Source organism: Drosophila tropicalis, unplaced genomic scaffold (genome assembly GCF_018151085.1).
Source record: "Drosophila tropicalis isolate 14030-0801.00 unplaced genomic scaffold, ASM1815108v1 contig_393, whole genome shotgun sequence".
NCBI classification, from domain to species: Eukaryota; Metazoa; Arthropoda; class Insecta; order Diptera; family Drosophilidae; genus Drosophila; species Drosophila tropicalis.
Genome location: NW_027172855.1, coordinates 4,712,331 through 4,735,808, shown reverse-complemented (window position 1 = coordinate 4,735,808; position 23,478 = coordinate 4,712,331). Strand labels below are relative to the sequence as shown.

At 36.0% G+C, this 23,478-nt stretch overlaps 4 protein-coding genes and 2 long non-coding RNA genes across 7 annotated transcripts; 4 read left to right on the top strand and 2 right to left on the bottom strand.

Annotated features, from left to right (window-relative positions):
- Positions 1 to 3,213: 3,213 nt before the first annotated feature.
- On the top strand, positions 3,214 to 4,169 carry LOC137572752 (DBF4-type zinc finger-containing protein 2 homolog). Its single transcript, XM_068284552.1, has 3 exons — positions 3,214 to 3,306; positions 3,398 to 3,443; positions 3,543 to 4,169. Exons 2-3 carry the CDS (start codon positions 3,414 to 3,416, stop codon positions 4,167 to 4,169), a joined length of 657 nt encoding a protein of 218 aa, XP_068140653.1. The 5' UTR covers positions 3,214 to 3,306; positions 3,398 to 3,413.
- On the top strand, positions 3,214 to 5,779 carry LOC137572753 (uncharacterized). 2 transcript variants are annotated; one of them, XR_011031740.1, is made up of 5 exons: positions 3,214 to 3,306; positions 3,398 to 3,443; positions 4,494 to 4,797; positions 5,108 to 5,326; positions 5,383 to 5,779. XR_011031740.1 is itself a non-coding variant. In XM_068284553.1 (4 exons), exons 2-4 carry the CDS (start codon positions 3,414 to 3,416, stop codon positions 5,391 to 5,393), a joined length of 507 nt encoding a protein of 168 aa, XP_068140654.1. In that variant the 5' UTR covers positions 3,214 to 3,306; positions 3,398 to 3,413; the 3' UTR covers positions 5,394 to 5,779. The 2 variants fall into 2 exon arrangements, 1 of the variants encoding a protein (XP_068140654.1); XM_068284553.1 differs by lacking the exon at positions 5,108 to 5,326 and having other exon boundaries at positions 4,494 to 4,959.
- Positions 5,780 to 9,361: 3,582 nt separating this feature from the next.
- LOC137573012 (uncharacterized) lies at positions 9,362 to 10,327 on the bottom strand. Its single transcript, XR_011031769.1, has 2 exons — positions 10,028 to 10,327; positions 9,362 to 9,971 (listed from the first exon to the last, which is right to left on the bottom strand). It is a non-coding gene; the product is annotated as an uncharacterized lncRNA (long non-coding RNA).
- A 1,487-nt stretch (positions 10,328 to 11,814) lies between these two features.
- On the top strand, positions 11,815 to 13,417 carry LOC137572958 (uncharacterized). The gene has a single exon (XM_068284814.1). The coding sequence runs from the start codon at positions 11,873 to 11,875 to the stop codon at positions 13,319 to 13,321; it is 1,449 nt and encodes a 482-aa protein (XP_068140915.1). The 5' UTR covers positions 11,815 to 11,872; the 3' UTR covers positions 13,322 to 13,417.
- A 1,569-nt stretch (positions 13,418 to 14,986) lies between these two features.
- On the bottom strand, positions 14,987 to 18,496 carry Gdi (GDP dissociation inhibitor). The gene is made up of 3 exons (XM_068284629.1): positions 17,775 to 18,496; positions 15,894 to 16,369; positions 14,987 to 15,723 (listed from the first exon to the last, which is right to left on the bottom strand). The coding sequence occupies exons 1-3, from the start codon at positions 18,166 to 18,168 to the stop codon at positions 15,262 to 15,264; spliced, it is 1,332 nt and encodes a 443-aa protein (XP_068140730.1). The 5' UTR covers positions 18,169 to 18,496; the 3' UTR covers positions 14,987 to 15,261.
- A 2,069-nt stretch (positions 18,497 to 20,565) lies between these two features.
- LOC137572954 (uncharacterized) lies at positions 20,566 to 21,667 on the top strand. Its single transcript, XR_011031761.1, has 2 exons — positions 20,566 to 20,900; positions 20,957 to 21,667. It is a non-coding gene; the product is annotated as an uncharacterized lncRNA (long non-coding RNA).
- Positions 21,668 to 23,478: the final 1,811 nt, after the last annotated feature.

The window sequence follows — 23,478 nt, the reverse complement described above, 5'->3', positions numbered from 1 at the left end:
ATCTAGATACTAAATTTGATAATTTCAACTCGTTGGGCTTCTTTTTTGAAGAACTTAATCAATGAAGAGAAGGGTGGGAATAATCATTGCTTTACTTCGAGTCGGTAAATTGTCTTAAGGATAGCACGGGGAATGATATTTTTTGTAAGGACTATTTGCAAATTTAAAAATGACATGGATCCGTACAATCATATAGCCAGAAGTTCTAACTCAGAAAGTATAGGCCATTTTCGATTTTGTTTTTTATCATTGCAATGGCTTTTAGGATGTATTCACAGCCAACATAAATATTAAATGCAAAAAGAGTCTTAAAACAAAGTATTGAATGTTTGATGAGTGGTGCTGATCATGTATATAGTTTTTGTCCATCGCTTTAGGTTTTCGAACAAAGAGTGTTGAAATGTTTTATTCAACATTATTATTTTAACCTATTAATATATTATGTATAATTTAAAAGCAAATTGAAAACTATCAAAGTGGTTTAATAGCAAAGAATACATAATACCTCACCCTTTAGGTAGGGCTCTAAAATGTGTTAAGTTTGCACCTCGAAGTATGCTATAATTTTGTTCATTTCTTGCCTATAAATTGTTGTACCCTGCACCCAAAAAGTCGCCAAAATGTATGTGACAGCCATAAAGTACATATACGTATACTTGATTAGGACCAACTGCTGAGTTGATTTAACCATGTCCGTCTCTCCCTAGATGTCGCAGACTAAGAACCATTTAATCGTGTAGTACGCAAAATGGTGTGACGTCTTAACAAAGACCCAATATAAGTACACGTCTGTCTTTCTTACCTTTTTCTACTTCTTCCATTTCATTTATTAGTATTATTAATTGTTTTTGCCTTCCGTCTCCCAAAACTAGAAAAAAAAAACGATTGCTTCCTATGTACTTCTCCAGTGACAGTAACCCAAATTATTATTGTTAAGAGGTACTCCAAAACAAAGTGGTAAGCACTGATAACTAAAATCAATTTTTAAATTAATAATTATCAATAAAAAGTAAATCACACAAAAGTGTTTCTATTAAGAAAGATCGCAATTTAAAATTTCTCAAGCAAGAAGTACACTTTCAACAATTTCCTGGAACAATTATTAGCGAAACTTAAACAAATACTTGTTTAATTACTTTTCAAGGGCTTCAAAGTATTCTATATCTTTTATATATTTAAAGTTCATTCGACTATAAATTGGCACCCGTTTAGCAGTTCTATTGCATTACTAAGAAAATGTTTAAGAAATATTGTCAGCTTATTTTGGTCCTTTGCCTTCTGGCCATGACATCGGCGTTGTATCAAACCGATATTAACGCAAGTAAGTAAAATATAAACTGTTACAAAAAAACTCACAATTTTTAATCTATTGAGTTGTCTAGATTTAACAAAAGCTTCGGCATTCGATGAAACTGTTGCATCCGGACTTATATTCTCTAAAATTGGAAACAAATATTATTTTATTGAGACAAAGGAGAGGAAAAATTGGTTTGATGCCTATGCCACATGTCGTCAGATGGGCGCTTATCTTATCGCCTTTAGGACGAATGAGCAATGGACGGCCATTATTAACTATCTAGACAAATTAAGTATCAAAACGAATTACTGGACATCGGGCACTGATTTCGTAAAGCAAGACAACCACATCTGGTTCCCTACCGCAGATCCCATAACTTTAAAAGTTTGGTATCCTGGCGAGCCAAATAATAAAGGAGGCATAGAGCATTGTGATGAATTTGCGTATTATAGAAACGGACTTCCAGGATTAAATGATCATGAATGTGAACTGAAAAAGTTTTTTATATGTGAATTACCTTAGTACCGAAAAATAAACAGAACAATTACGTTTTAAGGTTGATATGCCTTCTATTTTAAATTTAAACTATAAATTCACCAACTGACAAAATTATTAAATGCACTGCTTTTAAGAAAATTGTAATATTAAGACGACTTTATTTTTTATTCAAAATGTTAGAAATAAAAGCAATAATTTCATAACAACTCTAAATGTCTTTATAGTAACAAAATTCTCAAGGCATATAATCCTACACTTTGGTACCGCAATTCATCACAATGCTCCTGGCTAATTATTTGGCTCTCCAGGGCTCCAAATATTTAGGGCTATAGGTTTGGATATAGGGAATCAGATGTGGTTGTCCTTTATCAAATCAGTTTCAGCTATCGAGTATTGCAGAGTGTTTTCGTTGTCTAGGTAATTAGTAATTGCTGTCCATTGCTCAGCTGTCTCAAACATGATAAGATGGGCCCCCATCTGGCGATATGTGGCACTGAAGTCATACCAATTTTTAAGGTCGCTCGTCGCTGTGAAATAAAAGTTGTTTTCAATTTTCGAGAAGGTAAGTCTCGATGCAATAGTTGAATTAGATACAACAGTTGCATTAAGAGAAATTTCTGTTGAATCTAAACATTTTTTGTCAATGTAAAAATATGAAAAATTTAAACCATTTGTGTTTCTATAAACTCACTTGTGCTAATATTGGGCTTGGGCAAATCTAAAGCCGTTGCAATGGTCAGAAGGCTAATAATACAAGTTTTAATGAAGTTTTCTCAGCTGACGTTTACAATTTATCCCTTGCAAAGCTTAAAGATTTCTAAAAAAGAAGTTAAAAAGCATAAACAATACTTAAAATGAATAATATTATCCATGATTTATACATTTTTTATGGTAAGGTAAAAATTTTTAAATCGTTGTTTTAGTCCTGTGTACAAGCCACTTACCCAACGGTAGGTTAAATAATACTTTTAACTAAGGTATAATAAAAAATATTGATTAAATAAGACAGTTCCGACCTGTCCAGGAAGTATGTATGTATAAGAACGTACATTTACACAAATGATAAACATAAAAATTCTATTTGATATGTCCAAGTTTCTCCATCCAATTCCTCAGAATTGGAATGCAACTTGACATTGAAGCTTTTAAAGTTAAGGTTCTCCGATTTACAATCAAATTGAAATAAACATTTCTTGTACATTATTTTTTTGTATCGACTTTCAATCTAATTTATTAATAATTACTGCTATGACATAACAAAAACATTTTCAGACTCACCATTTCAATTTCAAAATACTATGCCATCTAGTAGTCCATGAAATACTCACATAGTTGGCTCTGACTTTGGTTCAAATTTGAAAATGTCAAATAAAAATCCATGTAGGTGCTTCTCCACAGTCATCTAATCATTCGTTTTCAGACTTTCGGACACATTGTTTCGACTGGCTTCCAAATTTTCAGTACAAAATTCAAAATTTACTTTTCTTCTTAAAAATTAACCCCCCAAAAAAGTAAGTAAGAAAAAACTAGTAAAGTCCTTTTACCAAAGGACAGTTGAGTAAGTTGACAGTTGTGGTAATAATGCATTCCTTTCCAATGCAGCAAATAAAAACTCAAGATGTGTGACCCCTGCTGTGGACCTTTTGAGGTAAGTTAGTCACACGAAACAATTGCAACACAAATTCCAATCAGGACACAATACATTCATACATACATACAGACATAATATATTAACACTCGTTCGTAGTGCTCTCCCAAATGTTTAAATGCAACACAATTGGAGGCATTACCACAATGTGGTCCAAGGGCACCGCCACCGTTCCCCAAGAGCATAACGGTGCAACAGCCACCGCGCATTATTTGCAAAAAGCGTGTGGTTTTCACTGAGAAATTCGTACCCGAGCCCATGGTTGTCAATCGTTGTCGACAGATAACCATACCCAAAGTGGTCGATACCACGAGGGTGATTAAAGTACCGAAACTTATCTGGGTCTCGCAGATGGTACGCGAGCCTAGAGTCATTTATTATCCATCCATGATACCAGATCCTTATGTGGTGTGTTTCCCCAAACGTGTTTGCGAACCACGCGAAGTTTGCCAATCGTTATTGTGTCAACCGAAACCTCAAACTATCGATATACCACCACCACGGGAATATTGTTGCTATCCAGCTGGACCGATTAACTTTAAGCCCAGTGCAGCCTGCCCGCCATGCCCGATGGGATCGTGTACTCCAAAAGCGCCTTGTTGTCCCTTGCCATGTTTCGGAACGAATCAATATCCAATAGCTGAAGGTGGCTGCGGACCCTGTGGACCGTGTGGTCCTTGTGGACCTTGTGAACCTTCGTGCGGACCCTGTGGAGCGTTTTGTTAATCTTCTGTTTTTATTGTGGTCCTTCATAACACATCTATTTAGACTACATTTCTACAAATGTACCGTTTGTACACCAAAACCAACTCGAGATAGGAGACATTGTCGACACTGTCTATCAAGGTGAGCACAACATGCTTTTGCATTGTCTTGATACGTTCAATCGGCGTTTATCAAGGCGACGCAAACGTATTGTTGGCTCGCCTTGATATTCACTTGTGACCAATTTCCTTCAGATTTCCTTGCCTTCACACGTATCAAGACACATCCTCCTGCAAGATGGCAATCCTCAATGCGCCGCTAATTGCATTCTAATTTATTTTGCAGCCCCGTGGATGCCGTAGTCGTGAATTGCGTTGTGGTATTATGTACACCACTTGTGATTGTATCAAGCGTAATGGACTGCAGGATAAATGCCCACGATCGGCGTGCCAAGGACGACCCGCATGCATGTGCTTCCCGGTGCCGACTTGCGGACCGGCCGCTTTCCCATTGCGTTATGCCAACATGACAATGGGAGTCAACAATAAGCGCATGCGTTGTGCAGGAACAGGGGCTTCATCTGGTGGAGGCGGCAGCAATGGAGGACGCGCCTGCGGCGGTGGAAGCGGAGGAGGATGCTGTGCTCCATGTAATGATACACCTTGCTGTGGCCCTCACAGTCCGCCATGCGGTGCCCCGGCACCGATACCGTGTTCACCCGTTCCTGGTATGTGCGCTCCGCCACTACCGGAGGGCGGTATACCCGATCCACGTGTATGGAACTTTTGTAATACGCCACCCACGTATCCATGTAAGTGACCGAATCCACCCCTGACAATTCCTTCTGATCCTACTTTCCTTGGGTGAATCATGGGCACCGTATGTCTACGACTGAGTTAGCCACAGCATTCTCTTAGTTCAATTTGCTTCTATAACATTTTTGTACTTAACCATCAAAGGTCCTAGTCATTTCCTGAGCAAAAAGGAGGAAAACATGCCATGTGTTTGGTGTGAACCTTGCAAAGCTCATTGCTATAATACGCCACCGAAATGCTGTTGCTAGAATACCCCACCCAATTCAAATAGAAAGTTAATTTTTAAGAGGGAAATAGTGTAAAAAAAAAAAAAATTTTCTTTCTTTAACCCTAAATTCTAAATTCTATCCTTTTTATCCCCATGTAAGTAGGTGTTATAGCTGGTTTATTCATATGCTTACCATTCCTCATCCTTCCAGGTGGTTTCTAATTGAGACGTGGCCGATACACAGCAGTCTATCCAATTTATGGTAGAGGAGAAACTGAGATCCATCAGTGCCACATCTATCTTCAAACACATCTGAAGCAGTGAAACCAATGGGAAAAATGGACATGTTGACAAAGTATTTGTTTTTGGTGGGATCTAAATTTGAAGCAAGTTGAATTATGAAAGTGTATAGTAGTAGCATCGCCATCCACCATCTGGTGATCTCAAAGAAACATTGGCGAATCACTTACTTACGCCTATTCTTCAACTATTGCAAAATTCCTATTTCGATTCAAAATTTTTAGTTATACAAATTTGGACTTGCATTTCTTGATTTTTTTTTTTTTTTTTTCTTTGAAATAAATTTATAAATTTTCTGAAAACTTAAATACATTGTGGTTTTAAATTATAATAACCCATGTGCCTTTTAACTTAACAGTCCCTCGTCGTACAGCTTGATCGTTGAAATGATCTTTCCATATAAATTTATATCTATATAAGAGTTGCTCACTTACCATGATCCTTCGGTTCACGTGGAAGATGACAAAAGGCTCTTTCTTTAGTTTCACCCTGAAACTTATTATGCAGAAGATTCCATTTAACATTATAATTCTTTATAATTAATCACTTGTATTGTATTACTGGCACCGAGGCCAGACTAAGACTGTCTTTCCTCTACAGATTGAGGCGTTAAATAGACCTCCAGAGGGTTGGCTGATCAATGTCTATTGACATTACAGCGGGCGATTTTGAAAATGGTTTGCTCTTTCGGTTGATAGAAAAGTGCTTACGCTATGTGAAGTTAGTATTGGGTCAAGGCATTAAAGTACTTACCCGAGGAATAGAAAGTCAACAATGGAACAAGTGGATAGTGTGGGGTTGATATGGGTCACAATGTACTTAAGATTATCGGATGTCTGGAATAAATTTGTTGTCATGGTGACTTATTGAGGGCGTGTAAACTATCTGGAACTTATTCAAGGGTTTCTGAATTTGCATTCCATTTACGTCTCGCTCAGCAAAGTTGGTCAATGTGCAGGGAATGGTTCCAATTGTTCTGTAGGAGCCGGAGAGACCAGAACATTTTAAGGTTTTGCTGGTCAATGTAGTCAAGGGTATGCACATGGCGGTGAGGAAGTCCCCTAGTGTTCAATTAGTTTTTTTTTTTTACAAGAAGAAAAACTCAGATGATATTGTTTAAAGCCACATAATTTAATGCGAAGATAATCTTTACAAAATAATAGGTTCAACTCTTTAATGGGATATACACTTCCATGCAATTGAATATGGATATTATTTGTGCATTGACCACTTCTTACCAAATACAAACAACCAAGAAAAGTTTTTAAAGTCAGAAATAGGAGTACATTTTTCTTCTTTTTTTTTTTTGCAGCATCTTTAAATTGGTATATTTAAATAAGGAGGTTAAATGGCTTAAATATTGTTTGCCATTATCCATGGCCGCAGAGAGAAAATCAGGGCTCGGGGGTAACCATGTTCACTTCAAATAAATCCGCTATTTTCGACTGTGATGTATCGCGGGCCCTACTGAAAACTGCGGGGAAACCCACCCGTTACCCCGTCACGGATGAATTTGGAAGGTCAAGTCGGAGTGTGTGAAATGTTTTTCAAAACGCTGCCCATAATTTCTCGAAAATTACTAACCCGATTCTCAGTTTGTGGTTCGTATCACAGAGAATTAGACAACTAAGTCACTTCAAGCCCCCCAACTTTAGACATGCTTAACTAATATACTCTTGATTTATGTATCATTTTTCAAAAAATAATCAAACAAAAAATTAAAAATAAAATGAAAAAAAAATACGTAGTTTACATCATTTATTGCTCCTTAGTGATGTTAGTTACACTCGTTTTAATACTAGTCGTTGCCCTACAGACTAGTTTTTACATGGATGATGAAGCCCCTACTGCAACAACTTGCTCGGACAATTAAACGGAAGATCCACAAATTGTATCCGGTTAGTAAAAATCTTAAATCTTAACGACCCACAGTTAATGACTAATTTTTTTATTTCAGTTTAAAATTTGAAAAAAAGTCAAGTCGTTTTTGCCGATTATATATTGAGCATTGAATACTTTTAACTAGCTATCAATGGACATAAAACTTGTATTCCTGAAATAGATTAGTATGTATGAAAATGTCGCCACATAAAGTTTTTGAGTTGAAATATATTAGGGGGGAGTAGGGCTAATCGGCGCATTTTTTTTTAACCCTTCATATATCCTGATCGGGAGCTCGTATCCTCTCATATGAGCACTTAAATGAAAGGTTGATTTATTGTCCAACTGTCGATATAATTTACCGTTATAAAGCTATATCGGTTTTTTCGAACATACCCCAAATTGGCGTTGTCAAAAATCGCGGGGCATAGTGGCGCATCGGCGTTTTACAAGTTTTTTTTTTTATATAGAATAAAGCAATTTTTGGAAAAGAAACAAAATAAAGTTCAAAATTAAATAATTTGTTTTATAATAAAAAACTTTTTGTACCACCAACAATGTTGATTGGTTTGGATTTTCGTTAATGATTGTTATTCTGATCCGTCTGATTCTAACATCTGTACTGTTTTTATCAATAACTAGTTTATATAGGTGACTTTTATTCAAATACATATAGTTATAATTTTAAAAAGCCATATTCACTAGTGCGCCATTTTGCCCCACCCTTAGTTTTAGCATTTTAAGCTAAAAATTAAAAAAAAAAAAACGAATTGCACACCATAAGTTAATACATGTCGGAACCTGTTTTAGTTAAAAAAAATAAAAATGTTTTTAAGACCATTTCTTACGAAAAAAAATTGATTTTTGGGGTTAAAAATTACATAATCCTATTTAGCCTACCAAAATGCGATCTTAGGACACTTATCACTTTTTGGATCGTGCTATTATATTTCAAGATAATTCGACTGCGCCGGATAGCCCCATGCCCCGATTAGCCCCACTCACCCCTACAGAGACAGACCTTGCCCTTTGGGCCATGTTTGTTTTTCTTTTTTGTATAAACTGCAATTTGCAAACTAGATGTCTGAAGTTATCCAAGAACATTGGTATACATAAAATAAAATTTAGATTTTTTTATTTTTGCAATAGGATTACGGTTTTATCCCAATTTCTTTAAAACTATAAAATTTTCCTTTTTTGCATACTTTTCGGCTCAATTTTTTGTTCTTTTAAAATATTTTGGTATTATCTAAAAAATATAAATGAAAACTGAAAAAAAAAAATAAATAATAATAAATTCGGGCCCAATATGCATCGTAAGTGTTTTTTTCTTTACAAAAAACCAGAGGGCCGGCGCTAACTTCGACAGCGACAAAGTTTGTATACCCTTGCAACTTTTTTGGTAACTCTTTCCTTACCTATGTATTAGCCATCAATGTGGAAGAATGGCCTACAATCATAGGAAATAACGAAGATATTGATCTTAGTCACTGTTTTCCACCGATCGTTCCTATGGGAGCTACATGATATAGTCACCCGATCTTAATCAAATTAAGTTTCACGACAGTAGCTCTGAGACAAGACACTGTTCGTGACCTTGTCGTTTGTATGGGAGCTATATGATATACTGATCCGATCCGGCTGAATCCGAGATATACAACCCCTGCAGTATATACAAGGCTACATGCAAAATTTCAGCTGTAGCTCTTACGGTCTAGGAGTTTGCGTTGATCCTGACGGACGGACGGACGGACGGACGGACGTACGGACATGGCTATTTGAACTCGTCTTGTCATGCTGATTAAGAATATATATACTTTATATGGTCGGAAATGCTTCCTCCTATGCGTTGCACACTTTCCACCAAAATTAATATACCCTTTTTGCAAGGGTATAAAAATACAAAAGCAATAATACAAAAATTGGTCGTCTATGTGCCCGAGTCTTAGGGTGATGATGATCCATCTCTTAGGACTTTTGAACTATCAGTTCAAAGTAATGAAAGTTGCTTAGCGTTTCAATTCTTTTATTTAAGAAATCAAAACATCAAGCTCTTTCATATCCTCAAACCAGATGGCATCCATATGAAGAAAGTGATTTCTTTACAACAACCGCAGACTTTGATCATATACAGAATTCTAGGATACTCCAGATGAGTTTTCATCGCACGTGTGCAGAAGGATTATCCCGTTGACTTGCTGTAAAAAGGTACTCGGCCGGACCATCTACAATGTGCTCGTTGGTTTCACAAGTTCTTCCTGACTCAATCTGCTGGGGTCAACTTTGATGCCTCGGTTGAAAGAAAACACGCTACACTGGGCGATCATCAGTTGAGTCTCAATGCCAAGCAGACATCGACACGATTCGCCATCAAAATGACCATCTCGAAGCCAAGTAACTGGACCAAAAGACCTCAATGATGTCAGATTGCACAAAGTATGGAATAAGGCATAGAAATTCGATTCCATTAATGTATCATTGCATTCGGCCAGCAACACTGATGAAAAAAAAGGCACAAAAGGAATCACAGGACAAGGCTTTGGCTTTGGACTTCCACTCCACCGGAAAAGAAGATATCAAACCCTGTGGTGATACTGCTGATCCAGGAATAGTAGTGATCTACCAATATAATCTGATGATGATAGTTCTTCATACAAATATAAGCAACTACTTACTCTGATGATGAAGGCAAATCGACAAATCGCTCCAAAGTAATCAATGAAGAGGATGAACTAATGGAAATTATGCACGAGTTGACTGCTTTAAATAGAGTTGAGGTGTTTTACGTTCTATGCACAAGAGTCGGTTATTTTGTGTTTCCAAAGTTTTTCATGTTTATAAATTTTGTGTTTGCAGTTGTGTAGAGCAATGTTTTAATACTTATGTGTAAAAAAAATAATTTTTTATTTATTTTTTGTTTTTGTTCTAAACAAATTGTGTTGATGTTGATAAGATTCAGACTAAACTGAAATGAAAAAGTCTCTCTCTCCGATGTAGGTAAAAATAAAGCAAACAGCCGAAGCAAGGCCTGCTTGATTGTTTTTCTTTTAAATATTTAGTAGACTTACTTTAAGACTAATCGAAATAATCAAGTGACATTTATTCCGATGATATTCCGATTTAAAGGCGGAAAATTTTAAAAATGTACAAAATTTGTATCAAGTTTTATTCTTTTACTATTATTTCTTTTACTTTATTCTAATATTAATAACAGACTTTAATTAAATCATACAATATTAAATAATTGGGATTTTCGATTTAACTCAACGAAGAGCTACTTAGTAAATCTTTGCCCCCTAATCGTGTCCAATTATTATTGATTTAAACAAATGTCAAGTTAGTTAGGTCTAGCATTTTTATATGGACGGACGGACGTGGCTATTTGAACTCGTCTCGATCAAGAATATACACTTTGTACATATATACTTTGTATGGTCGGAGATGCTTCGTTCTATGCGTTGCACACTTTTAACCAAAATTAATATACCCAAAAAGTGCAAGGGTATAAAAAAAGATAAGCCCAATATAAGTCTGAAATTTTGGCAGTTTTTCAAATCGATCGAATAACCAATACATTTTACATCATAATTTAAGCAACAACGAGAGCCCGTCAAAAAAGTTATCAAAAAATAATACATATTTTTTGATATTTTTACAATTTTCGACCGTTTGATCTTTATTATCATTGTCATCAGAAAAGTTGTTATACATAAAAAGGACACGATGAGTAAAAGAAGTACAATCTGTTTAATAATTGCAATCGTTATTGTAATTTTAATCTTAGTCACAACATTGATAGTTGGAATTATCATGTTTTCGAACAAAAGTGTTTCAAATACGATTGTAAACCGTAAATATTCATAAGCTTAACGAAAAGTATTTTTTAGAATAATTTCAAATTCTCAAAAAGGTTCTCTACGGCGCCAAAACTAAAGTTTTAAAGTGTGAGCGGAAGGAATTAAGCAACAGAATTCGACCATTTCTGGTGTCGCTCTCCGGCAAAACCTTTTTATTGGGAAATTCAAAGTTGGAATTATTTAAAAATTAATAAATTACAAAAATGTGTAAATCATTTTCCTAAACTTCTTTTGTAAAGTATATTTAATTTGATATTACCAATTGAAAGTCAATAGATTAGAATGATAATACCAAAGAATTTAGAATGATTGAAACAGATTATATTTTCTATTATTTTTTGCTTTATGTATAAATAGTTAATATTAGTTGAAATTCATGGCAGTTTTATGTAAAAATTATTTAAATTTCTTTTAGAGATATTTTATTATAACTACCAAATCTTTCTATCAAACAAAATCTAGCTTAAGAAAAATTTGGTTGAAACAATGAAAATATCTCACCATCAAAGATCTATTTCAAAACAACAAATTCAATGCGGGTTAATTGCAAGTTTTAAGAGTGATATGCATAGATCTACATGTCAAGGATATAGAAATCCGAAATCAAATCCAACTTTACACATTTAGTGACTCGAACAATTTTCCAGAGACAAATTGGACATTATGTCAGATGTACTGTATCAAGATCCCTTGCAGGGAGAACCATTTGGCCAAATACCAACTATGAATTCATTGGGCGTAATACCAAAGAGTATAAGTTTGACCGATCCGGTAATGCTCAGACATGCTTTGTGCCTTAGTATCTTGATAAGGAATTGCTTTCATGTCTATCTGTGTTGGCGCCAACTCCGTTTGTGCAAACGATCTCAAGAGCCTCCATTCCAAATGCTGGGTATAATGTCGCAAGCGACATTCGATTCATCAAAGGATAGGGAAATGCGCGCAGTGGAGCTAGAACTTATTCGGTATATCTTCGATGCGATATTGAGCTGCTTGGAATTATATTGTGGAGTTTTCCCTTATCTATGGAAACTCACTATGAAATGGTATCCTCAAATCAATGATGATATGTGGCACAATTTGGTCTTTATGGTTATATTTTCCACCTATATGGTGGTGCGGACAATGCCATCTGTGTTGTATGATAAGACAGTACTGGAACCATATTACGGTGCAGATCCGGAGAAGGTGCACACCCTGGTGGGTCTTTTGTGTGCCTCGGCCTTCCTTATTGTCCTGGTGCAGGTTGCCCTGATACCAATCACTGCCATCTTTTTGTTCATCGAAGGCAAGGGCGGTTGGTATTTTGTGCTTTGGATTTGGGGTTTCCTATTTGTTCTATCGATTGTGTCCCTGTTGTTCTTCAGTCTGTTTGGAGCTCCTTGCCTAGGCAAGAACACTAAACTATCCGATGGTAATCTTCGTAAGGAGCTAAACAGAGTTTTTAGTGATTTAGAATTTCCATCTAATCGAGTCTATGTGGTTCAAACATTTCACATTACCAATGCTACGGCTTATGTCTGGGGCTGTTGCTGTTGTAAGCGTCTGATCGTATTGGACAATTTGATCTATAATCGTGGCAAACCAGCAGAAGAACTTCATGAGCATGAGATTGGATTGGGGCTCAAGGACGAACAAGTGGCCGCGTTTCTGGCCCATCAGTTGGCCCACTGGCGTAGATATCACTTCTTTAAATCATTTATCATGGTACACATTAGTTTACTGATCTATTTATTGTTATTCGGCACTTGCTATCGGCAGCAGGCATTGTATGAAGCAGCTGGATTCTCATACGAGTTCTATCCCCGTATTGTGGGCTACTGGTTAGTGTATAAGTATGTAATGCCTCTATATCTGACCATTACCAATTGGATTATATTATATATTATACGTCACTTTGAGTACTCGGCGGATAAATACACCTGGAAATTGGGCTATAGTGAAAACCTAAAGTCGGCTCTACTCAAATTATTCTCGGACAACTATCTCTTCCCCTTGGTGGATCATTCTTATCTTATGTGGCATCGAGTGAGGCCATCTATTATGCAACGTCTCAGGAATTTGCAGCGTTTGGAAGCTGGCTCTCGAGTAACAAGGTTGGAGTTAATCTGATTGCATTTGCTTGTTGTATTATTCATCAGAGAAGAAGCAATCGAAATAAACAGGATCAGAAGGCTACACAATTGAAAGTTGTGCTAATTAATTTATATGTGATATCTTGACAATTTTTTTTTTTTTAAAAAGGACATCTTAAGTGATCAAAACCTGAATTTAGCTATTTTATTTTTCTCCAATTTCGCTAAATATAAATAAATTCAATATTGAGGATATTCCAAACGTTTTAAAAAGATTCTCAGTATAAGTTTAGTTGGAATTCTCATAGATGGAAGTGATTCAGTGAGTGAATCTGAAATGTGGTCGAAAATTGTCTAGTCTTTGATGTTATAGTAAGCATTATGATGACCATAATGGTTTGAGTCAAAAACTCATGGTCTTTGTGCTTCCAAAGATTCTCAATATGAATATATGCATAGAGTTCAATGAGTCGTCAAGTATTTCACATAATTCTTAATGCTTTGACAGCTATAATAACATTTTAGTAAAAAGAAGAGACTACATTACATAAATATATATTAAACAATTAATTTGTGGGCTGGATGTAATAAAAAAAAAAAGGTTCATCATCTCTAGTTTCCAATTTTCGGATCTTTTTACTAGTGAGCCTTCAAAACATTCTGATAAGATATATATCCAGAAAAGCCTTGGTTTGGTTAACCACAAACTAAAACTTAATCATAATTTCACTTTAATTTGTAATCTAAACTAAATTGTGTTGCATGAATTCAATATAAGTTTGAGACAGATTTGGAAACTTTTTTAAAAACTAAATTTTAGTTTGTCACCCTTTTAAAAACAAAACAATGGTTTTATTTTGTTTTGTAATTTTTATTAAAAATGTAAATTTTGAAAATGCGGAATACCATAGTTGTTTTCATTTTTCTTTGTTTTTGTTTTTTAACTATTATCATTCATTTTGTAATATTGGGATGCACAAATAAATTTCTTTTGTTGACTTGTCTCACATTTTCATCATTATCATTCATTGGGATTACATTTATTATGTTGCATTATGCAATGGTATTATGAGTGTATCATGTTTAATATATATCCATATCTTTATGTATATATAGGTATGTATTTTGTCGATCACAACTAAAGATAAATATATATATAAACCAGAATCAAGCGCAGCTATTTGGGAGGTGGATGGGCATATATATATGTATGTATATGTATACACAGATGTGGATATGCAGATAACTAAACATAATTTAAAGCATAGCTGTGAAGAAGCCATTTCACGGGATGGGAGTAAGTGATTTGAGATGGGACTAGTGTAAGGTGTATATAGAAGGAGTTGGGTACATACATACATCAAGTATTTTGCAAACAGATGGACTTTCATTTTCAGAAACAGAATACTCTTTCATTACATAGTCTCATCTTATGTTATATACGTTTTCACAACAAGCTGAATTCGTTATTTCAAAATGGATTCGATTTGAATTTGTTATCATTTTATGTTTGCCTAACATATACATACACACACATGTATAATTTATAGATTTTATCAATACATATACTATATATATATATATATTCATTTTCTAGGCATATCCAATATTGCGTGAAGCAAGCAATTTGTTACACATACATCTAAACATCTTCTTTAGTTCTTGTAATGAAGAAGCAACTGTTGCAATACAATTTTTTAAATTTGGTTTTCATTTTGTTTTTACTTTTTTGGGTTTTTTTTTTTTGTATTTATTTCAAATCGGTTTTTTGTCTATATATGCATATATATGTTGTTTTTTTTTGGCCACGTCGCTAAAATGATGTTGATGCGGTGGTTATTTTTGTTTTGCGAAATGTTGTTTCAGTTTTTATAGTTCGGTTGTTGAGCTTAGAAAATGCACCATGATACTCCGGACGCATCTGCTCGTCCTTGAAAACACGCCGCCTTCATCCCAAAATGTTGTTCAATCGATCGTTTACTGCTCCTCATCGCCCAATTCATGCTTGATTTTCGAAAAATCGAATATCTCCCCAGTGCCTCGCTTGAAAATGTTCAAAACATCCAAACAAGTGGTCTCAAAATGCGTGGTAGCATCATAGGATTCCGAGATGAATATTTGCGAATCGGTACCATCATCGACTGGTTCCAAATAATCGGAAATTGTAACGAACTTTTGTGCTATCGGTTCGAGCAAATCGAGACCAGGCTTGATCTCCACCTCGGGAGTATCGGTTTCCACAGTTGTGGATACCATGCCGACAAACCAACCCTTGGCAGCCACCTGATGGGTGGAGCTTACCAATGAGACATAAATGTCCGATTTGCGACCAACTTGCTTCTGTGGAATGATAATTTGAGTGGATAGACCATCCTTGGTGCTTGCCACCGGATGATCCAAGATGCAAATACAACGTATAACCTTGCCACGCTTGCGAACCTGAAAAGGTAAATTAATAGTAAATAAACATATCACAATAGTCGCTTATTAACTTGTTGTAGTTTAACCAACTTGTTGAAAAATGTTTCATTCTTTTCAATTGATCAAAAGTGGCGACCTTCCTATTTCTGGTATAAGCCCATAAATGAGCGAGAATACATGTTACTTACCTTATCAGGCACATAACTGGGATCGCAATAGACCTGCTTGCATTTGGCAATTTCATCGCCAGAACGCACACCCACCACCTTGCCGCCTTCACCCAAAACAATTTCATCGATGGGCTTGTCCAGCATATAGGTGCCGCCATAGATAGCCGATAGACGAGCAAATCCCTGAGGCAATTCACCCAGACCGTACATTGGATACAGATATGGCGATTTGCCGTATCTCGCCAATGAATCGGAATATAACTTAATGCGTCTTATGGTATTAACAGCCGGCTCATTCAAATACTCATCATCACGGAACAAGGCCAGGGCATGGCCGGTGAAATCCTGCGTATTCTTATCCAATCCAAACTTATCATACAATCCCTGCATATTCGCTTTAGTTGGATCGAAATCCTTCCAGGTCTTTGGATCATCTTCCCTGAAGTCCTGCACATAGATGAGGAAGTTGCGGAAGCGACGCTTCTCGAACATACCTGACATGAGTGGAAAGGAAGTAAGGGAAATTTGATTAGTCAGCAAATTGAAAAAGCAAAACAAAAATTAAAAAAAAAAAACAACACAAGAAGGGTGCGTTTATTCCATGGGTTTTAAATTTCCATATATGAATGTAAGTATGTATCTAACTACAGGGCCGAGACGCATAAAGTGAAACCGCTAATTTAGAGTGACTTTTCGCCCTGTCACTACCACCATTTGGCTAACCTATGACGTCATTTTGACCACATAAGCTACTTATACATAAATTAGTATGTGCAATGCATGCTAAAAAATGGTTAACTTTGAAAGTTATTACAGTTATTACTCACAATAAGTGATATTTTCGTATGTATATGTTTTCTCGTTCAACTATACAAAGTTAATATAGAAATATATAGTCTTAGTTAAAAACTTTGATGGATTTAGCTAATCGAAAATTAAAGTAGTAGAAATTGGACCGTATTTCGTATATAGCAAATCCTTTACCGCTAATTCTGAGAGGAAGTTTTTAGAGACGTCAAATTTTAAGGGCCTTGTCAATAACGAAAAAGAAGTTAAGTCAAGCTTAAGCTATCCTTAATAAAGCATACAAAAAATATTAGAAAAAAAGAACAATTGAAATCGTTGGCCCAGATTGAAAAATAGCTATTTAAAGTCCATAACTGTAAAGGATATAACCACAAAAAGGGGACATTAGGAAAGTTTTACTGTAAAAGTGAAAGGGTTCAATGTGCCACAGCAAAAACACACAAAATATAATTTATTGGCAAAGAAAATTGCATTGCGAAAGCGAAACCCCAAACCCAATTTGAAATAGAGCGTATAGCAGCAGAAACTAATTGCAACAAAACGAGAAAAATGATTAAAAAATCATTTTCATGTCTGCTTTAGACAAGAGGAGCAATTTGGGCAAAAAATGATTCACCGGCGCGGGTTAATTACTTTAAAAGCTGTCAGAGTTGCCACCTGAGGGGAATTATTACTAAGCTAGGCTAAAGCTCTTTACCGCTACAAAATAAATGACCAGGAATAAATTCAATTAAATAAATTTGAAATTGATGTAAATAATTTAAATGCAAATATATGGGTACATATGCATACATATGAACACAAACATACATATACAACCCATCAGCAGGGGGCGAAACGCAAATACGTGTCACAGCAACAACAACAAGCGAGTGTAACAACGAGTTAGACAGAGAGACAAAGAAATATGGAGAAAACGCAAAACGTATGGATGTGGATGTGTGTGTGTGTTTGTGTCTGTGGGGGCAAAAAGCGGAGTGGGCTAAGGAGATAAGTAACCAAATACATACATACATACATATAAATGCAGCAAAAGAAAAAAAAGAAGTTTTTTTTTTCAACACTATGGAATGTTTTAGGAAGTAGATTTACCCATGAGATCAGATGCCAGAGCCTCCTTTTGATCAACCGGCACTTTGGCAATTTTTCCACCCTTGTAAACGTAACTGCCCTCAATAGACTTGAACTCCAGATAGCGGGTCACGCCCGTGTGTATTAACAGTTTCACCAATTGTCCATTGGCCATTAGGAATTTGGGTATCAAATCGACATTCCAATCCCGGCCACGCCCGAATCGTTCACCGGGCGCCTCCAAGCCATAGCGCTGGAAGAGCTCCTCCAGCGGCGTTATCGAGGCTGATTCGCCGCCATAGTATTTATTGCGATCAATATGCAAGACTTTCTTGCCGGAAACAGACAGCATGCCACTGAGTATGCACTCCTTCAGGCCAGTGCCCAGCACAATTGCGTCGTATTCCTCATTCATTTTGGCTACGGCAGCAAATTTTCCTCTTTTTTTATTATTAAATTAAATTACAAGCACAATCGGAAAATTTTTTTCACTTGGCGACGACGTTGCGACGAAATTTTCTCTACTCGTTCCAGTTCTTGTCCTTTCCTCTTTGATTCGCATTCGCTCGTTGTTTTTGGTTCAACGATTCGTTTTTGTTGCAGTGCTGGGGAGCAGCGAGTCCACTTGAATGATGGTGGTAACTCTAAATGGCGCGTAATTTCAACATTTCACAAATACAAAAAATTTTTTTACCGATTTTGGACAAATACAAAAAAAAAACACACACACAAGTGAAAGATTTTATCTAAAATAACAGAGGGCTAAAAACAAATACAGTTCAAAATCAAAAACTACTTGGTTTTCAGTAAATATTTACTACTACTCGAGCCCAAATCACGCTTAAACTTATAAATTTGGTTTCAAACGAAAGAGAGTAGGTCTCAGGTGCGCCTGGGCTATTTATTTTGTAGTATTTGTGTAATTAACAAAAGAAATTAAATTTACTGGCTGCTCCGAGGCCTTCAAAGTAAGCCAAAGAAAAGAGAAATGCTGATAACGGAAAGGATTCCTCGATGCAGTAAATAATTAAAGTATAAGTCGGCTTTAGATTCAGCATGGATGTAGTTCTGATCCTGATCAGGCTCAGAATTAAATTAAATGTGTAGTCATTTAAGTTTTGTATACCCAAAGATCCTAAATTTCTTATAAGTTTTGCATATAATGACTGCATTTACAAATTTTTTATGGAAGTAACTAGACTTAGCTAAAAGTACATTTCTATGAACATGTCAGAATGACCGGAGAAGGACCCAGGCATCTGAATTTTCGACTTTAGTTTGATAATTATTTCAATTCATTTGGCGGTTAAAAAATTATAGCTTTGAGTACTATACGAAGAAATTGAATCCCAAACAACAATGCACTTGATAGTATTTAAAGAAACATCCACCCTTGCCCTTATTTCCGCTCTCCGAATTCACCACCCAGTAACAGGTATACCATCCCATGCTCATCCTTATTGAACTTCTGCTCCAAGCTCTATCGCAGACTTGCTCAAAAATCGTGTCTTTTCTGACACTTTCAAAAAATTTACACCTATTTAACTTTTGACGACGATTCTTAACGAATCGGTATTGGCGTTGACATCGGAAATTAAGATCCTTCATCAATGTCGCTAGTTTACTAAAGGAGTTACAATTTACTGTCCTTCAAAGTGCTCATCATTTGTAATTTTGATGATTTTTTTTTGTTTTTGGAGTTATTTACTTTCTTCTAATTTCTTGTTATTAAATTTTTTTTTGTCTTATTTTTTGGTGGTTAAATTTCTATTTTTGGTTTATTTTGAAATTAACTCTATTTTGTTCGCAGTTCTGGGTTGGGGGAAATAAAATTTAAATTAAAAACACGGTTTAACTTACCCGCCAAAAAAACACTGTTCAAAATACGCGCCAAAATGCTAACAGCTGCGTTTACCTACACTAAAATGCAATTAAGCTGAATTTTTGCCGTTTTCATTTTCCAACACTGAAATCGCAATCGTTATTATCGGAGCAAAACCTATCGGTTAATCGACATTATCGGAGCAAAATATATCGGGCAATCGACATTATCGGAGCAAAATATATCGGTTAATCGACATTATCGGAGCAAAATATATCGGGTAATCGACATTATCGGAGCAAAATATATCGGTTAATCGACATGCGTGGTTGTCAAAGTAGTGCTGGGAAAACATCGATATTTACCTATATCGATATTTTGATATTTTGTATGGGTCCAGATCGATATATCGATTTTCGTATCGAAATATTTTAACTCCCAAAAATTTAAAAAAAACGTTCGTATCAAAAACAAAAGATAAATTTTTATACCCTTGCAAAAAGGGTATATTAATTTTGGTTAAAAGTGTGCAACGCATAGAACGAAGCACCTCCGACCGTACAAAGTATATACAAAGTATATATATTCTTGATCAGCACGACGAGACGAGTTCAAATAGCCACGTCCGTCCGTCCATATAAAAATGCTAGACCTAACTAACTTGACATTTGTTTAAATCAATAATAATTGGACACGATTAGGGGGCAAAGATTTACTAAGTAGCTCTTCGTTGAGTTAAATCGAAAATCCCAATTATTTAATATTGTATGATTTAATTAAAGTCTGTTATTAATATTAGAATAAAGTAAAAGAAATAATAGTAAAAGAATAAAACTTGATACAAATTTTGTACATTTTTAAAATTTTCCGCCTTTAAATCGGAATATCATCGGAATAAATGTCACTTGATTATTTCGATTAGTCTTAAAGTAAGTCTACTAAATATTTAAAAGAAAAACAATCAAGCAGGCCTTGCTTCGGCTGTTTGCTTTATTTTTACCTACATCGGAGAGAGAGAGACTTTTTCATTTCAGTTTAGTCTGAATCTTATCAACATCAACACAATTTGTTTAGAACAAAAACAAAAAATAAATAAAAAATTATTTTTTTTTACACATAAGTATTAAAACATTGCTCTACACAACTGCAAACACAAAATTTATAAACATGAAAAACTTTGGAAACACAAAATAACCGACTCTTGTGCATAGAACGTAAAACACCTCAACTCTATTTAAAGCAGTCAACTCGTGCATAATTTCCATTAGTTCATCCTCTTCATTGATTACTTTGGAGCGATTTGTCGATTTGCCTTCATCATCAGAGTAAGTAGTTGCTTATATTTGTATGAAGAACTATCATCATCAGATTATATTGGTAGATCACTACTATTCCTGGATCAGCAGTATCACCACAGGGTTTGATATCTTCTTTTCCGGTGGAGTGGAAGTCCAAAGCCAAAGCCTTGTCCTGTGATTCCTTTTGTGCCTTTTTTTCATCAGTGTTGCTGGCCGAATGCAATGATACATTAATGGAATCGAATTTCTATGCCTTATTCCATACTTTGTGCAATCTGACATCATTGAGGTCTTTTGTTTGTCCTCATTGATTATCTCCTGACGTTCAACTTGTGCCCAACTGGTGGAGACCCCAAGCGTTTCTCCAATTCTGGTGTTTCCTTAAGCTGCATTGTAGCAGTTCGGTTACTGGTCTTCGAGATGGCCATTTTGATGGAGAATCGTGTCGATGTCTGCTTGGCATTGCGACTCAACTGATGATCGCCCAGTGCAGCGTGTTTCCTTTCAACCGAGGCATCAAAGTTGACCCCAGCAGATTGAGTCAGGAAGAACTTGTGAAACCAACGAGCACATTGTAGATGCTCCGGCCGAGTACCTTTTTACAGCAAGTCAACGGGATAATCCTTCTGCACACGTGCGATGAAAACTTATCTGGAGTATCCTAGAATTCTGTATATGATCAAAGTCTGCGGTTGTTGTAAAGAAATCACTTTCTTCATATGGATGCCATCTGGTTTGAGGATATGAAAGAGCTTGATGTTTTGATTTCTTAAATAAAAGAATTGAAACGCTAAGCAACTTTCATTACTTTGAACTGATAGTTCAAAAGTCCTAAGAGATGGATCATCATCACCCTAAGACTCGGGCACATAGACGACCAATTTTTGTATTATTGCTTTTGTATTTTTATACCCTTGCAAAAAGGGTATATTAATTTTGGTGGAAAGTGTGCAACGCATAGGAGGAAGCATTTCCGACCATATAAAGTATATATATTCTTAATCAGCATGACAAGACGAGTTCAAATAGCCATGTCCGTACGTCCGTCCGTCCGTCCGTCCGTCCGTCAGGATCAACGCAAACTCCTAGACCGTAAGAGCTACAGCTGAAATTTTGCATGTAGCCTTGTATATACTGCAGGGGTTGTATATCTCGGATTCAGCCGGATCGGATCAGTATATCATATAGCTCCCATACAAACGACAAGGTCACGAACAGTGTCTTGTCTCAGAGCTACTGTCGTGAAACTTAATTTGATCAAGATCGGGTGACTATATCATGTAGCTCCCATAGGAATGATCGGTGGAAAACAGTGACTAAGATCAATATCTTCGTTATTTCCTATGATTGTAGGCCATTCATAGGTAAGGAAAAAGTTACCAAAAAAGTTGCAAGGGTATACAAACTTTGTCGCTGTCGAAGTTAGCCCCGGCCCTCTGGTTTATTTAAACATAAGTTAACATACGTTTTATATCCTTCAACTACTTCAAAACGATGAATTTATTTCACGAGATCATTCTTTTCCAATCATTCTTATTAATGAAAAGCAGCATGTCTACTTGTTGCGATTTAAGGCAACTTCTTTTCTCGTTAACGATGTGTCCAGATTTGCTGAACATTCGTTCACTCTCTGTGGACGTTGCTGGGACGCATAGGAACTTCTTCACGCATCTTTTAAATACGTTATCAGTTGAAATCTGTAAAGAAATTGTTTTAATTAAAAATGTTTTACTCTTATGTTATGTATTTTTACCTTCCAGTAAACCAATGGAGAGTTATTCGGATCGATATTTTCCATGTTAAAATATTGCTTTAGTCCCAGTATTGAGTCGACTCGACTACTACGAATTTTTTCAGACTTTTTCTTTTGAAGAAAATCGAAAAGTGGGTGGTGTTGGTATGTTGGTTTTGGTGCTGGCAGGTTGGAGGATGCTGAGTTCGTTTTCTAAAAATTTCTCCGCTTCGCTTACGTTAAACGGGGATAAAAATCCATCCCTCTTAAAACGAGGGTCCAGGAGTGTTGCTATTCTCGTTTTCGAGCGCGACTCGTACTTAAGGAGTCTGTCTTTTGTTCCGCTTATTAAAGTAGTACAAGCAAGCTCACCCTCCTCTGTAGCTAGCTTGCCTTTGAGATTTTCAAGATTATGAAGAAGGCCACAGCATACAGGAATGACCATCGATACGGTGACTAAGTTGCTTGATGATGTGGTCACAGTCGCGTGTTCAAAAGGATACAAAACCTTTTCCAGGTCTTCCAGAATTAGAATTTCATCAGCAGATAAGGGCGGTAATGCTTTTGGAGTTTTCAAATTCGTGGTATTTCCACTAGTTTGGCATATTTGGCCCCCCTTTTTTTTCATTTCGCAGACTTGCCATCCGCAGACTTCTGAAAATAATTCCACACCCCAGACATACCATATTTGGTCCTCTTGCGTGGTATATTATCCTCTCCATTATTGTTATCCACGATGTCGCAATCATTGCATTGTGACCGTCGAAGTGTTCGGACATCTATCGCGGATGAATCTCGCAATTAGTGTTTCAAGTCGACTACAAACAGCCGTAATTTGCCTCAAATTGTTAAAAGTTTTCTATCGTGAATTGG

What these genes read in the sequence shown, in the direction of transcription:
- LOC137572752 (XM_068284552.1), top strand. Translation starts at nt 3,414, where the DNA reads ATGTGTGACCCCTGCTGTGGACCTTTTGAG. An exon ending in CCTGCTGTGGACCTTTTGAG is followed by an intron (nt 3,444 to 3,542) that starts GTAAGTTAGTCA and finishes ACTCGTTCGTAG; the next exon opens with TGCTCTCCCAAATGTTTAAA.
- LOC137572753 (XM_068284553.1), top strand. Translation starts at nt 3,414, where the DNA reads ATGTGTGACCCCTGCTGTGGACCTTTTGAG. An exon ending in CCTGCTGTGGACCTTTTGAG is followed by an intron (nt 3,444 to 4,493) that starts GTAAGTTAGTCA and finishes TTTATTTTGCAG; the next exon opens with CCCCGTGGATGCCGTAGTCG.
- LOC137572958 (XM_068284814.1), top strand. Translation starts at nt 11,873, where the DNA reads ATGTCAGATGTACTGTATCAAGATCCCTTGCAGGGAGAACCATTTGGC.
- Gdi (XM_068284629.1), bottom strand. Translation starts at nt 18,168, where the DNA reads ATGAATGAGGAATACGACGCAATTGTGCTGGGCACTGGCCTGAAGGAG. An exon ending in TCTGGCATCTGATCTCATGG is followed by an intron (nt 16,370 to 17,774) that starts GTAAATCTACTT and finishes CACTCATGTCAG; the next exon opens with GTATGTTCGAGAAGCGTCGC. An exon ending in CCAGTTATGTGCCTGATAAG is followed by an intron (nt 15,724 to 15,893) that starts GTAAGTAACATG and finishes TTACCTTTTCAG; the next exon opens with GTTCGCAAGCGTGGCAAGGT.